The sequence below is a fragment of the Bos grunniens genome, chromosome 23, assembly GCF_055505025.1.
Source record: "Bos grunniens cultivar Pamir isolate PY7600 chromosome 23, Bosgru_T2T1.0, whole genome shotgun sequence".
Taxonomy (NCBI): Eukaryota; Metazoa; Chordata; class Mammalia; order Artiodactyla; family Bovidae; genus Bos; species Bos grunniens.
This window is the reverse complement of record NC_141187.1, coordinates 25,127,863-25,143,754: the sequence shown is the minus strand read 5'-3', so window position 1 is coordinate 25,143,754 and position 15,892 is coordinate 25,127,863. Positions and strand designations below refer to the sequence as shown.

The window sequence follows — 15,892 nt, the reverse complement described above, 5'->3', positions numbered from 1 at the left end:
CCAAAGCCAGCATGGGTTTCATTTAAAAGTGATCAGAATTGCAGACCACAAAAATTGTGACTGGCAGATAAGGCCATTTGGAGAAGTGGGAAAAGAACAGACAAAAACAAGTGAGAAAGAGAATCATCACTCAAAATGAAATCCTTCACTAATGGAAAGAGGCAGGAGAGAGAAACCCAGGGAAAGAAAAGATGGAATGCTATTTAGAAAGGGAGCTGGACTGTCCCTGTGAGTGCTGGAGGGGATGTGACTGCATCTGGCTGTATGCATGCTCTTCTCTAAGGGGTTCATGTCAGTTCTCTCCCACAATGAAGTTAGTGGGAATGTGCTCTACAGCACAGGGAGCGCAGCTTGGTGCTCTGTGATAACTTAGATGGGTGGGACGGGAGAGATGGAAGGGAGGTGCAGGAGGGAGGGGAATTATGTATACTTACAGCCAATTCACTCTTCATTATATAGCAGAAACAAATACAACACTGTAAAGAAATTATATCATACTCCATTTTAATAAAAAGACCTACATCCACTTAGCAGCTTTGGAACCCTGGTGCTTTCCTGTGCTTGATTTTTTGCCTCATCTCAAAAATAAAATACTGGAATTGATTAATTCTGAAGATGAGATAGGAAAATGGGTGGTGAACTACTGATAAACCACCATCTTTTAGTCATTGGTAAGTTTTGGAGAAATAAAAATGAAATTTCTCATTTATGAACACCAAGATTCCAAGTTTGGCTATAAAACTAAAACTTACTTGCCAATAATCTTTAGGCTGTTGCCTTTGTTAAATTTGTGGCTCTATGTTCATACTTGAGGGATGCTAAAATTTTTTACAGGTCAAGCGGTAATATGAAAAAAGCAAATGCAATCTCAACAAATGCATGATTTCACAAATAACCAAAAATCTCTCTGTCAACAGGCTGTGTAAAGAGAACCAAAAACCTTTCTGTCAATAGACGGTGTAAAGAGAACTCCTGGCCACCCGATATGCCTCCTAAAGGGTTAATCATCCCAGCTGACACCACATCTAAATACAATCCCCAAATGAATGATTTGGATTCCATTCTATTTTGCCAAAAGCTTAGGTAGAAGTTTAAAGACGTTCTTCTTCTCACGACTGTTACTAAGTAATTGTGTGAATCATAATTTCTGTGAGTCAGTTTTACTGTCTATAAACTATGAATAATTAAACTTGCCAATAAGTTTTAGGTAAAGGTGGTTAGGAAAAGAAGAAGGGAAGAAAATAAGGGATGGAGGGAGGAAAGAAAGAAGGACGAATCACCAGCCTTATAGCTTAGAGGTATCTTTGAAGTGGGGCCATTTCTACCATTTGGCATTCTAGTCCCTGTTTGATTCTGTCCCACTTCCGGGTACCACTCTTATGAGTCTATGGACTTCCTGTCAGATATTTCTTTATCTGAAACTCTCCCAAGGAAACATTATAGATTATTTGCAACAACCATGGAAAAGCCACCATCTAAAACCTGTTGAATCAACTAAGCAGAGTCTCCCGTTGACAAAATTGTATGCAAACCTTCAGGACCCCTCTGATAGTTTCCATGCCACTGTATATATTCCATGCCAGAGTATAAAGATGCGATGTGTTTTCCTTAAGATTCCTGCTTGCCCCAGACATTATCCCAGGCCTACCACTACATACTACCTACTGGCACCTTCTGGAGATGTCTCCAGAACACGTCTTCCCTGATTTCATTTATAGGCTTATCCAAGCCTTTACGCCCTTCCTCCACCTGTTTAATGAATTAGTGAACAAGCTGGGAAAAATGCTTTGTCATAACAGAAATTATTTTGTGGACAAATCAGTTACCTGATTCAAGAACAGAAGATTCTTATCATCGACTGTAATTCCACTCTTAAGGTTTCATGTGAAATAATTGGATCTCTCATGATATTGAGCTATCAAATATTAACATTAATTCAAGGGACAATTCTCTCAATACACTTTTGTGGTATACTCCGTTATTGTGATGAGTTGGTTTAAACTGTATTCAAGTTACAGAATAATAACCTTATAACTAGATAAATTATTTGAAGAGTAGGAGTTTTGAAAAGGACATTATGTATCAATCAACTAATACACGTTAATGAGTTTCTACTGTGTTTGACGCAGGATGTTAAGTAAGCCCTATGATAACTGAAATATGAGATACAGTCTTAGGCCTTGAGAAATGACCCCTTAAGAACATTGGTTCCTAGTGTTTATGTAATTTATCAAAGTACATATAATTAGTAGCAGAGAATGATTGAAAATCATATCAACTAAGAGACTATTTTGTTCAGGGACAATTCCAAGAATTTAGCAATATACAGAGGTAACTTTTAAATACCTTGTAACTGCTGGATGAGAAGCAGAAAGAAAAAAGTCAGAGATCCACGAAGCTCGATAGAATGTAAACAATTCATCAATGGCATCAGCATGGCTGAAAAAAATGTTTAAAAAGAAGGAAAGTAAGCAGTAGGTTTAGAAAAGAGGAACTGGAGTGATTCAAAGATCTTCCACGAGGGAAGGCTACCTAAATGTCCCGTTTGAAAAGGGGATAACAGTAGTAGAGATCAGTGTATCATAGTCTCAAAGAAGAACTTCCATGATTATTAAGGTCATACAATTAGTTAATTTTCTTAATACTTTTTCCATGTTTTTGAAGATAAGTCAAACACACTCTATGTAATGGTGACCATTTAAAAATTTTTACAATTAAATCTATACATAAATTAATAATTTGACATTTAATTTAGCAAATTCAATTTGTTTAAGAGGTGGAACAATTAGAATTTTCAGTTTTGTGTCAGTTTTCAAGAATTAGGCTTATTTCATCCAAGTTTTTTGTTTGTTTGTTGTTGGTTTCATTGAATTTTGCTGTTATACTTATTTTTCTTTATATATATATATATATTTTATTGAAGTATAGTTGACTTACAATGTTTCATGTGCACAGCAAGGTGATTCAGTTATACATATACACATATATTTTTTGAAATTGTTTTCCATTATATGTTATTACAGTAAATCTTTGCTATACAGGTTCCCTGTACATCCTGCATTAGTAATAATTTGGGGTTTTTTTTTTTGGTTTTAATCTTTAGGCTATTTAGATGAATATGCACTAGGGCAAGTTAAAACATGTAGGAAACAATACATTTTTGTGACTATTAAGTTGAAGTCAGAGGAACTCTTTGTTAGAAGATAAAATATACTTTTGAATTCAGAACAAAAACTCTAGGCTCATAGAAATATTAGGAGTGGTGGGAATAGTGAATAATGCTGTCTCTTCAAATGCTTTCATCACGTGCAATCATACTCAAGTTATGCTCTGCTAAGTCGCTCAGTTGTGTCTGACTCTCTGTGACCCTATGGACTGTAGCCCACCAGGCTCCACTGTGCATGGAATTCTCCAGGAAAGAATACTGGAATGGGTTGCCATACCCTCCTCCAGGGGATCTTTCCAACCCAGGGATTGAAGCCAGGTCTCCCGCATTGCAGGTAGATTCTTTACCCTCTGAGCCACCAGGGAGTTGAGCTCTATTTAATGTCAACACTCCCAAATTACTACTTTCTTCTTTTCCTCCTTCTGTATTTCTTTTTTCTTCATGTTAGCGATAAAAAAAAGTTTGATAAAATGATATAGTCTGACATCCAAACTCTTTCACAATCTGGTCACAATATACCTTTGCAATTTTAATATACTTCCCATAAAATTTCTGTCCCAGCCACCTCAATCTATCTACCTCTTTCCCATTGACTCAAATATTATTACCTCCTTCTCATCTATTGTTTTTCCATTTTTGGAGGCCTTAGTGATTATTCCTTTTTCTTAATTACTTTGCTTTACTTTTACCATTTAGCTATTATATACATTATTAACTTTAAATAACATTTTATGTAACATATGCATTTAAATTATACTGCATGCCGCTTGCTCAGTCATGTCCAACTCTTTGCGGCCCCATGCACTGTATAGCCTGCCAGACTCCTCTATCCATGGGATTTTCCGGGCAAGAATACTGAAGTGGGTTGCCATTTCCTCCTCCAGGGAATCTTCCCGACCCAGGTTTTGAACCTGCATCTCCTCTGTCTCCTGCACTGCAGGAGGATTCTTTACCCACTAAGCTGTAGGACCTGTTATTTAATATATGTATCTTTCCATGTTTTTCCCAAGACTTTGTTGCATTCTCAGTATCTAGTACACTTGAATATTCAGTAAATGTTTCCTGAGGTTACAGGTGATGGTGAGCGTGATGGATTGGAAATCATCTTTGGGAGACTGTAGTTCTTAAGTCACTTTTTTTTCCCTTTATTTTATAGGTACATTTAGAGAAGAGCAGAAATGCACCTACCGACCCCTGATAAATGGCTATATCTGCAAACAGACTGACCCAGTGATCTTAATTCTCGACAGTGCTGATACCACTTGGGCAATGCAGAAGTTGTATCCAGTTGTATCTGTGACTAGCGGTTTTGTTGACACCTTTAGTAGCATAAATGCCAGTGCTCCCTGCTCCATTTCAAGGTCGGTATCTGCTTTCTATTCCATTGTGCCCACCAGGAAAATCACCAAGGTCTGCTTTGTGGATCAGACTCCTGATGTTTTGCATTTTTTTCTATTGGGGAACAAAAATACCTCTAAGCTCCTCCTGGCTGTATTCTACCATGAACTCCAGAGCCCATATGTTTTCTCAGGAGACAGATTCATTCCACCTACTCCAGTTCATTCAACTTCCTCACTGTTGAATGAGTCTATTGGCTCCAACTATTTCAGCATCACAGATAACCTCTTGTATGTTGTCCTACAAGGAGAGAAGCCCATTGAAATACGGTCAAGTGTTTCCATTCATTTGGCCCTCAATGTGATGTTTTCAGTTCTAGAAAAAGGCTGGGAAATCGTGATCCTTGAAAGACTAACTGTCTTCTTGCAGATTAACCAAGATCAAATCAGATTTATTCATCAGATGCCTGGAAATGAAGCAACCTTAAAGGCCATGGCTGATAGTAGAGCAAAGAGAAAGCGCAATTGCCCAACTGTGACTTGTACCAGTCATGACCGAGTAGGTCAGCGTAGACCTCTCATGGTAGAAATGAGCTCATATAGAGACCTACCCACCATGGAAATGATCTCAAAAGTGATGGTCATTGAAATTGGTGATCTGCCAACAGTAAGGAACGCTGGACTGACTCCATCTTTATCAAGTAACAAATTACAGAATTTGGCTCACCAGGTTATCATTGCTCATCAGACTGGATTACTAGAAAGTGTCCTGAATATGACTATTGGGGCCTTACTCGTGACTCAATCAAAGGGAATCATCGGCTATGGGTAAGTACTAATTATAATAACATCTAAATATGAGCTGATTTCTTTGATACATATTGCAAATGTCAGTCTATTTACACTGAATTACGTAAACTGTCTGCTTTTTAAGATAAGAATAAAAATGCCAAGAGCTATTTATAGACTTAAATTCTCAATTTTAAAATTTGTGATTAAATCTAGAGTCTTTGTGGTTATTCTATTTCCTAGGTAAGTGGGGATGTTATATTAATATTTTTGTACTTTAAATCTTAAGCGTAGACAGATTTTTCTAAGGCAACTTGTTTTCAACTTGTTTATTCATTCATTTATCATGTGATGCATTTTAGCAGTGGCTAGATTCTGGGGTTGCTAAAGTGAAACAGATATGATCTTTGCCTTATGGGACAAAAACACTATCACAATTTCATACAGCCGTGAGTTAAAACCCATGAATACCCATGGGGCTGATAAAAATCCTGCCTGTAGGGACTGAGGAATGGCCTTATATCTAGGAACATTTTGGAAAGATGACTAGGAGTTTACTAATTTAAAACAGTGATTCTGTTTGGGTTTTATTCAACCTAGGATTATAAAGGGCTTCCCTTGTGGCTTAGCTGGTAAAGAATCCACCTGCAAAGTGGGAGACCTGGGTTCAATCCCTGGGTTAGGAAGATCCCCTGGAGAAGGGAAAGGCTACCCACTCCAGTATTCTGGCCTAGAGAGTTCCATGGACTGTACAGTCCGTGGGGTCACAAAGAGTTGGACACGACTGAGCTGCTTTCACTTGTTTGGGCTTTCCTTGTGGCTCAGCTGGTAAAAAATCTTCCTGCAGTGTGGGAGGCCTGGTTTCAATTCCTGGGTTAGGAAGATCTGCTGGAGAAGGGAAAGGCTACCCACTCCAGTATTTTGGCCTGGAGAATTCCATGGACTGTACAGTCCATGGGGTCACAAAGAGTTGGACACGACTGAGTGATTTTCAGTTCACAGGATTATAAATCCCTGCAAAGATGTCAAATTGTGTGAGGGAAGATCATAATTGCTGCCAACTATGTTTATGGCACAGATCTGTGTAAGATCTCTAATATCCTTTTTGCTATGTTATTCTGACTCTATAAGCTTGTATTTTGAAATTCTTTACCAGATCGATGTTTACTACATATTTCAGAAGTAAATCTACCTGAATATCTCCCTGAGCCTAGTAAATGAAGAATTACATGAAGTATATAATAAGGGAAGGTAGATATAAATTACTCTCAAATTTATATGTTATGATACCCAAGAGATGAATTGTCCAGTCCAAGTTTACCTAAGACATCTGTCACGAGGTCAAGACTATTACAGTCCCAAGCTCCATTTTTAGCAGATACAAAAGAACCAGAGATGATACCGCAGACTGAGAGACAATATGAAATTGTCATAATGCTTGGGAAATATATATAAACTAACCATCTCACACATGCATGCTGTGAGGTTAGAGAGTACTCAAGAGAGTCAAGCATATAGATTCCCTGCCAGTTTGCTACCACCACTGAAAAAATAAGCTGAAACTCATGCACATGTTGAGTTGATACAGTTGATATTGGGTCCCTGAAATAGATACAATTATTCTGAACAATATAACTCAATGAAATTTTAGAGCATTCATATTCTTTTATTAAAAGATTTTTTGTTGCTGCTTTTTCACTACATTTGTGGTAGTTACAATAAATAAATAATTAGTATTTAATGGATATTAATTGCTTTTGTACAGCTGTCTTTAGTACATGTGGGATTGTTTATAAAATAAAAAGGAAAACAAAAAGATGCACCTTTACATTTTAAGGAGTATTCAAGAAATACACTGACTGCCTTTTTATACACAAAGCAATATAAACAAATGAAAAATTAGTTAGCGTTTTTGTATCATATTTTACCTGTATTTGGTGTTCCTCTTTCTTATATGGAAGAAATAACAAGAAAACTCAAGCAATTTTTTTTTTTTTTTTGGATTCTGGTTTATTTGAAGGGCTTTGGAAATTGCTAGCTTAGAATTAAAAAGTACTCCTAATTGCATAATTGCTCAAAATCTATTAAATCTTGGATATTTTATCAGGCACCAACCCTTCATCTTGTTGTTGACATAATCATATTATGCATGATGATATAAAAATCAGGAATCTGAAAAAAGTGATGCTACTGTATCTTGGCTTATGTTTAAATATATCTTCTTTAGCCCAATTTCATTTAGATCCCACTGAGTTCTTATGATCATATTCTATGGATGGGTGACTAAGAAGTTCTAGGACCAGGTCACTGCTAAATTTTATTTAGATTTTATGGTACTGAGCTTTCAATAGGTCATCCTTCCAAAATGACTGGTTTGTATATTATATAAAAAAGACTCGGTAAATATTTAGCTTTTAACTAAAAAGAGAGTAAAGTCAAAGAGTAGAAACAATAGAGGTAAAGCAGAGGAAACCCAGGAAACAGTATGGACCCAGCCCAAGTGCAGGTATGGGTACATATGTGTGAGGGAACATCATCGCATCACAAGCTTCAGAGAAAAGATTACTTTTATTGCCCAGCATCCATCAGAGACATCATGCTTTCACATTTGACTCAGATATTTCTGATTTAATAAGAAACTACTGAACATGTATTTTATAACATCAGTTTTCTGTTGGTTGCATTCTATTCCCCATCTCTTTCAGTTTCTTTAGTGTTTTAAGAGATGTTTCCAAGACATAAGGCAAAATAAAAATGTTCTGAAGCTAAGGAAAGACTGCTTCTGAAGTATATCTGAATAAATTGCTGCAGAATAAGAAATGCCACGTCCTAAGGGATCTAATGAGAACTAGCAAGTTTTCCCATGGTCCTAAGAATTGCACAGTATGGTAAACAACCCTGAAGCCTTGTGCAGGTCCCAGGGCCAGCCCTGTTTCTTTCAGCTTTGATCAGTGTCAACTGGGACTTCCACTGAACTCACTGGAAAGTCATTGACAAGCTAGTGACTTGACCTTGAGATTGCAGAAATTAGTCTGAGGACATAGACCTTTCCTAAATAGTGGAAACATTTAGGATGTTCGTGAAAGATTCACTCTTGTTAATTTAATGGGGTTGCATGTATTTCAACAAATTGAGGGCATATCAGACATTTACTTACCAAGAGGAGTCCTACCTGATTCCAAAAAGCTATCAACTTCTGCCTTGTGGGGAGAAATGGAGTGCTATTTTTTAATTAAATAATACACAGTGAATTGGCCTCTCCTCATCTTTATCCTCCTCTAGAGGCATCTAGATTTAAGTGTCTTCCACATGGCTAAGTCAGTTCCATGAGCCTGTTTTCCATCTTCCAAAACTTTGTTACCCTTTATTGTTGGTTGCTTTCTCCTCTCCTGCCTTCTTCATCCTTGTGGATTTACACCATTTTTATTCACTTTTGTTCTTTTAAGTAATTTCAGTGGAGTAGAGGAAACAGAGATAAACGTATATTCAACCTGCCCTTTTTAAACTTGGGGTTTCCCACTGGTGTCTTATTTTTATATTCTACCTTTTATCTGGAATACTGGCAGTAGAAAGTTGATTTTTGCTGTCTTAAATTTCTTTCCCTCTTGTCTTTTCTTTTCCCCACCTTTCTCCTGCTTCATTAACAGCCACAACAACAAAAAAAAACAACCTCTAAGTAATGTGTTTTGTCATATGACATACATATCTGTATCTTGTCTGGAAGTTTAGCTATTGAAATGCTAAAGCTATTTGTGGTTGGCAGAATTTCTGAAATTACAGTCCTAGTCCTGGGAACCTATGGATATGATCACATAGCATTTCCATGAACACACTATGTTATGTGGCACAGTTGGCCTTAAGATAGAATACCCAGGATTATCAAGGTGGGCCCGTTTTAACACAGGAGCCCTGAAGGGAGGAGAGTTTTCTCCTGCTGTAGCAGAATAAAGCAGAAGAGGAAAGCAAAAAGATTTGAAGTGTGAGAAGGAATTTAAGTGTCACTGCTTTTAGGATGGAAAGCACCACACAAGAAAAAAAAATCAGACCGACTTTATAAGTAGAAAGTGGACCTTGGCCGATGGCCGGCAAGGAAACAGGGACCTCTATTCCATGGCTACAAGGAAATGAATTCTGTGAACAATCAGAATGAGTTTGGAAGTGGATTCTTAGGCAGAGATCAGAGCCAAGCCTGTCTGAACTCTTGACCCACAACCTGAAGATCATAAATTTGTGACATTTTAAAAACCACGAAAATTTGTGGAGTTATTTTCCACAGCCATAGAAAACTAATATGCTATCTCACATAAAGCTCTCTGTTTATGATATTGCCATGAACCTTGGGCCCTAAAATCAGCTACAGGGACGGTGAACATGGTTCTGTGGCTGTGTGTATCTGTGTGTTTTTGTATCCATCACATTAGTAGCTTTTTAAGTTTTCTCATTCTGTAAAAGAAGTCCTTTATCAAACTGACTAGAATAGACAAGGAAATTAGGAGAGGCAGTTGGTGACACGAGTCTATTGGTGACACCCAGGCTCATTTAGCGTCTTCTTTTGTGCAGCCTCTCCCTGCCCCCTGGGCCCCTGCTTTCTGGGAAACAGCTGTTTGGAGTATGCAAGGACAGAATCTTCCTGTCATTATAGGAGGGTATTCTTCTCAAGACTGGCAGAATGCTCATCCTGGAAAGGATACCCGCTCTGCCAGTCTGTCTCTTTCCCTCCTCCTGGCAAAACCACAGCTTTGCCATTAAGGGGTGTTTCTGCACCATTTCTTCTCTTTACTGCAATACAAATTCACTGCTTTGTTGAGTGAGGTGGGTGGCAAAATTATCATAATGGTATTTTATATATGTGGCTTTGTGGGGAAATGAGATGCTCTGCATAAGTAAACTTTTCATTCAATTAAAAATTGTTTTTTATCACTACATTTTTAAAAAGACTTCATCTCTTGAACAAAAAAGAATACATATATTATCCAGTCTTATTAAATGGAAAATAATGTAGACCTATCACATTTTTATTGATGATTCATGGTCATCATTAAGGCTGTCATTTATTTCACAGCCCTGTTTCTGCAGTGATGCCCTTAGGGACCCTTGTTCTTATACTAAATAGCCCCAGACCACTAAATCTTTGATTCTACTTCTGCAGTTTATATTTTTTCTGCTATCTTCCTTATAAACAGGAGGTTAATTTTAATCCATTATTTCTGTTGACTTATCTGCATCCAGTAGTTTTCCACTCATATGTACATGTAGTTCTAATCCCAAAATTGAACTGTACTAACTTACAATAAAGTAATTTAAGATGTGTGCAGATGGTAAAGTTGTAGCTAAATATAGTAAAGACTCATGAAAACTTACATTTGAATGGTTTTTAATTTCCCAAACATTAATTGAACAGTTATTATGTCCAGAAAATTATATGGCTTATAAGAAATCTAGATGTTTTAAAATTAATAGATAGGGAAAATAAATATTTATATAACTACTAATAAGAGTATGTGTATTAAAATCTCATTATTCTATATCTATTACAAGGAAATCATTGATTCAGTATGGACCTGCTTAACCATTAGTTTTTCATAAAATTAGTATATTTTGTCTTTATAGTATTCATTAGCTAGTCAAGGCTTCAACTTAACTATTCTTCATGTTCCCAAGTACCTAAGAAGTGTACTGCTTAGGTTAAGTGGTTTGTTTTCCTCTTTAGACTATGACTGCTACAGCACCCTATTACAAATAGTAAATTTTGAATATTTGTGTATAATCTTAAAATATGTATTCAGAATTTCCACTATTTCAAATAAGATAGTCATGTTAGGTTTATTAAAAAAAATACCATTTTAAATGATTTTCCAACTAAAATGCTTAGATGTTGACCCCTGATTGATCTTGTTGAAAGATGTGCCATGTTTATTTTGTATACGCCTGGCACAAGGCAATGTATGCCTAGGGTTACTCAAATCTCATTTTGAAATGAAAAATTCCACAGATCCATAAGAATTTAATACTAAGTGTTAGAGCATAGCAGTAAGTGTACCAGTTATGTTGCAGGGAGGAAGCCAATTCTGACTCCATGTTGGAACTGTTTCTTTGACTTGCTTTTTGTTGCTTTAGTTAATTTAATCATACAGAATGGTTTGCCTCAGAGAATCCTGCCCCTCTGCCTGACTTAAACGAAAGCGCCTTTATTCAGAAAACTGTCCACCTGTGGATGGCAGGAAGGAAAAAGTAACACATCCCCTGCCTGAGGCTTGCCATTCTAGGAAATGTTTGCAAGATTAATGGCCTTTTTATTTTGCTTTCTCACCTCCCCTCATCTCTAATCTATAAAAGAACCTGACATCCAGACCCCCAAGATGGTTATTTTGAGGCACTAGCCTGCCATCTCAGTCTGCCAGCTCCCTGATTAAAGTCTCTTCCTTGCCTCAACACCTTGTCTCTTGATTCATTGGCCTATCATCCTAGAGTGAGCTTGGACTTGGTAAATGTTCAAGGGTGCATCAGAACTGGAGATTGGCCAGTCCAAGATAGGTGGTGGTCTCCACAGGCATTTAATGACCTCAGAGCAGAGGAAGTGCAGGGTGGGTACCGACGGGTCGTAGTGTTACTATGATAACATGTATTGGATGCTTACAATGTGCTGAGTTTTGAATCACTACGTTGTAGTACCAGAAAGAAAACATGAGATCATAAGACAATTTTTTCCCTCTTAGGAGTGGATGACAGCTAAGGGCATTTAGCTAGGTTTAATAGGGAGCATGCGGACTATGAAATATAAATAAAATGGTATGTGTCAGCTCTGAAGACGCCAGGAAACTCATCCTTGCCTTACAGACTCTTTGGAAGGATGCTCCTGAGGGACCAAGGTGATGGTGTATTTATCTCTGCATATCTCAGTGCTTAGAACAATATTTGTACATAGTGGAAGGGACATGTTTGTCCACTGAATTGAGTGGACATGCTTTCTTCTTACAGAGTACAGAATTTCACAAACTCCTTCGTAATTGAAGTTCCCTCACAGCATGTATTATAGATTCTGCCCCTATGTAGCCCATTTAAAGTAAGAATGATTAAAAATGCTCAGGACATCCTTAAACATTTAATCAAAACATGGAACTCTTCTAGAGGAACCTGACTCAGTAACTTTGAGGGGACAGAGGTTGAAGAGGAAGTGAGGAAGTACTTTCAATGCCCTCACCTCCCTCACCTCCCAGAGCCAACCTGCACCAATAGGATTTATTTATTTGTCTGCTCGGCTTACCATGCACATAGAGACTGTCCCCTCTTCTGTAGGGTACGCGTTTCAGATCTGGCAGATTAAAAACCAAGAGTTGAAGTGAATAGTGGTAATCTCTGAACTGGAGCATTTCTGTGTTTTCCTGGTTTTTCTCTTTTAGCTTGCACCAAAGAATTGAAGGGAAAAAAATTCTTCCACATACCTGACTGGTATTGGAAGCTGTTAAATAGTGGTTAAAACTGGGTGGATTGGAGGGAACTTTCCTCCCCCATTTTTTAAAGTTTGGCTGTAGGTCCTTCTGCCTGCAGGCTACAGTCACATTAGTGGTTGGAAATTGGATAACGACAGCACAATGACAAATCCAGGTTGCTTGCAATAAGTTGCTAATCCCTTTGCTTTAATATCGGAGCAGCGTATAATGATGTTTGGACATCACTCCAGTTTACTGACGACCCCACTGGGGCCAGCAATAGAACCTTACAACTGTCTAACAAGGCGTCAGGTGACTCCCGTCGTCACAGCAACGGACACTGGAATCTAATCTTCCCTCCATCCCTTCTAGCACCCAATAACGCCTAGATTATATAAGTGGCCCATCATTGCTTGGTAACTTGAATCAATTAACGTTAATTCGCACAATGCTATGATGTATTGTGATCACTTTCATTTCAGGGAAGGGGGAGAAATTGCTATAAGTCACCTAAAATGAGGTTGTCTGTGGTGCTGGGGTATTAATTGGGTGTCCATATTAAATGCAAAAGGAGCCCCATCGTGAAAGGAAAGTGGATGAGTGACTCTCTTGGCTGCTATTGACCTATCAGAAGAAGACAGTGCCCTTTTCCTTTGCTTTTATCTATTACAGTTTTCCCTATTGCGTGTCAAGTTGATGTATTATAAAAAATTCATTTGGTGACCTTTCACCCCCCTAGCAGATTAAACAATTTCACTTCGATGGCATCATTAACAAGACCCTGCATTTAATGATGATTTCTCTAAAAGGCCACGGAGATTCGATTTTAAGCTAACAGATTTATTGCACTATTATAACATATCGTAAAAAACTGTACCACCTACGGTCAGGTTTTAGGTTAGAAACTGCTTAAGAGTTTATGTGAAGCTTAAAGTGGTATTACCTTGGGATATGCTGTAGCGGCAAGTCTCTGACCTCCAGTGGGATGCTGTTTACATTTAATCAGAGATGTTTGCTCACAATAAACTTAAAAATGTGTCAGGGACAGGCCTTTTAGCAAGTGTTCAGGCAGTTGGTTCCCATCCCTCTGTCTCTAGACATCAGTGTACTTATGTCAGGATCTTTCTTGGATGGAGTCTTTTGGCTTTTTTAACCCACACAGCCTGTCTGCATCCTGTCCTGCATCAGAAAGCATTTAAGAAAGACAAGGGAAGAAATAGAATTTGGGAATAGTGTAAAATTTTCCGATAACCTGGGACCATAGAATGAATAGGTGGATTTAAAAAATCTGATTTAATTTTTTTTAAAGGCCCTTACCCATTGTGGCTAAGCAAAGTAATAAATGATGATCAGACTAGCGCATATTGAATTCCTAGTGAGTGATGGTCATGGTCTTGGCTGGTAGGTGACCAAAGGGGTTTGTAGGACCACACACGCCCTACCCCCCATTCTCCAGGATGCTCCAGGGAGAGGGAAATGGTTCCCTAGGGAAACTAAATAGTTTTTGATCTTCTGTATTTGTTCTTCCGCTGTTCCTCTTCTGAGGACTAATTGTCACCTCTGCCTCACATATATCCTCCACGTAAAATGAATATTTTATCTCCCCACATAAGAAAAAAGAATAGATTAGGAAATAAAGTAGTTGACTCACAAGCATTTAATTGAAATGGGTAGACTACCTTTTTTTTTTTTTTTTAAATCAAAGTCTTGTTAGACCTGAGTTAGGATATTTTGAGAGTAATCTATTATCCTATACTAGAGTAATGTATGTGATAAATGATGTCTATATATCGCCATTTAAATGTTAAAACTCTATTGCATGCCTCTGATGTGTAATACACAATAGGTTTAATGGGACATATAATGTTCATTTAATAAAGCTACCTTGGTCTTCAAACATTCCAAAGCTCTGGGAAAAAGATGCTTTGAGATATCATGAATTATGTAACTATTTTATTTATAATTATTCCATTTTATTGCTAAGTCACATCAGCAATTAATGTGCTCAAAAGAGTTGAAAAACAATATAGCTCTAAACTTTGGTCAAACCAAAGTTTAAAAACCTTTGGCAAACTACTTAAGTCTTTTTGGACCTCAGTTTCTTCATGGGTAAATAAAAGTGTCTGTCATTGTGTCATTTTAAAGATAATGATTTTATAGGTGGAATGCATAGAATAATACCTGTACGGGTAAGTGCTCAGCGTATATGAATTATAAATAAGTATTTTTCTCCCTGAGGGCTTCATTCAATTGAAATCAATTAATCAATGAATTCTACAGTTACTGATTCTATTTAGTGCAAGCATCTTGTGAAGACTGTGCATACAAAAGGGTTGTTGTGAGATTAAATGAGATAGTCCTTGCTCCTTGGAAGAAAAGCTATGACCAACCTAGACAGCATATTAAAAAGCAGAGATATTACTTTGCCAACAAAGGCCCATATAGTCAAAGCTACGGATTTTCCAGTAGTTGTATATGGATGTGAGAGTTAGACCATAAAGAAAGCTGAGCGCCAAAGAATTGATGCTTTTGAATTGTGGTGTTGGAGAAGACTCTTGAGAGTCCCTTGGACTGCAAGGAGACCAAACAAGTCAATCCTTAAGGAAATCAGTCCTGAATATTCATTGGAAGGACTGCTGGTGAAGCTGAAGCTCCAATACTTTGGCCACCTGATGCGAAGAGCTGACTCATTTGAAAAGACCCTGATGCTGGGAAAGATTGGAGGTGGGAGGAGAAGGGGACAACAGAGGATGAGATGGTTGGATGGCATCACCAACTTGATGGACATGAGTCTGAGCAAGCTCTTGGGAGTTGGTGATGGACAGAAAAGCCTGGTGTGCTGCAGTCCATGGGATTGCAAAGAGTCAGACACAACTGAGTGACTGAACTGAACTGAGTCTTTGTGAAGCAGTTGTGTGGGGAGGCTGTTCCCAGGCATCTCTTCCCAATTCTTTGTGGTGATATCATCTCGGTACCCACAGAATCAGCCAGGATGAATGTATTTATACCGTGGAAAGTGGAAAAGCACTAAAATCTGATCCTTTTTGGGGAAATCTGGTTTATTAGCATACTTATAAAATATCCCCACCTTCTAAGTGTTTTAGTCTGATATGATGCCTCACTGAGATTTTTTGGAGTTAATAAATTGTGATTAAATCTAAGTTCATAAT

At 37.8% G+C, this 15,892-nt stretch overlaps 1 protein-coding gene across 9 annotated transcripts in view; it reads left to right on the top strand.

Moving 5' to 3' along the window:
• Positions 1-15,892, top strand: part of PKHD1 (PKHD1 ciliary IPT domain containing fibrocystin/polyductin) — a 443,740-nt gene that overhangs the window by 393,660 nt on the left and 34,188 nt on the right. For 8 of the 9 annotated variants that reach the window (XM_086370763.1, XM_086370767.1, XM_086370766.1 and 5 more), the window contains one exon: positions 4,323-5,331. In XM_086370763.1, the coding sequence (XP_086226889.1) occupies positions 4,323-5,331 (1,009 nt within the window). The remainder of the gene's footprint in view (positions 1-4,322; positions 5,332-15,892) is intronic. The other variant, XR_015152761.1, reaches the window with a different exon arrangement.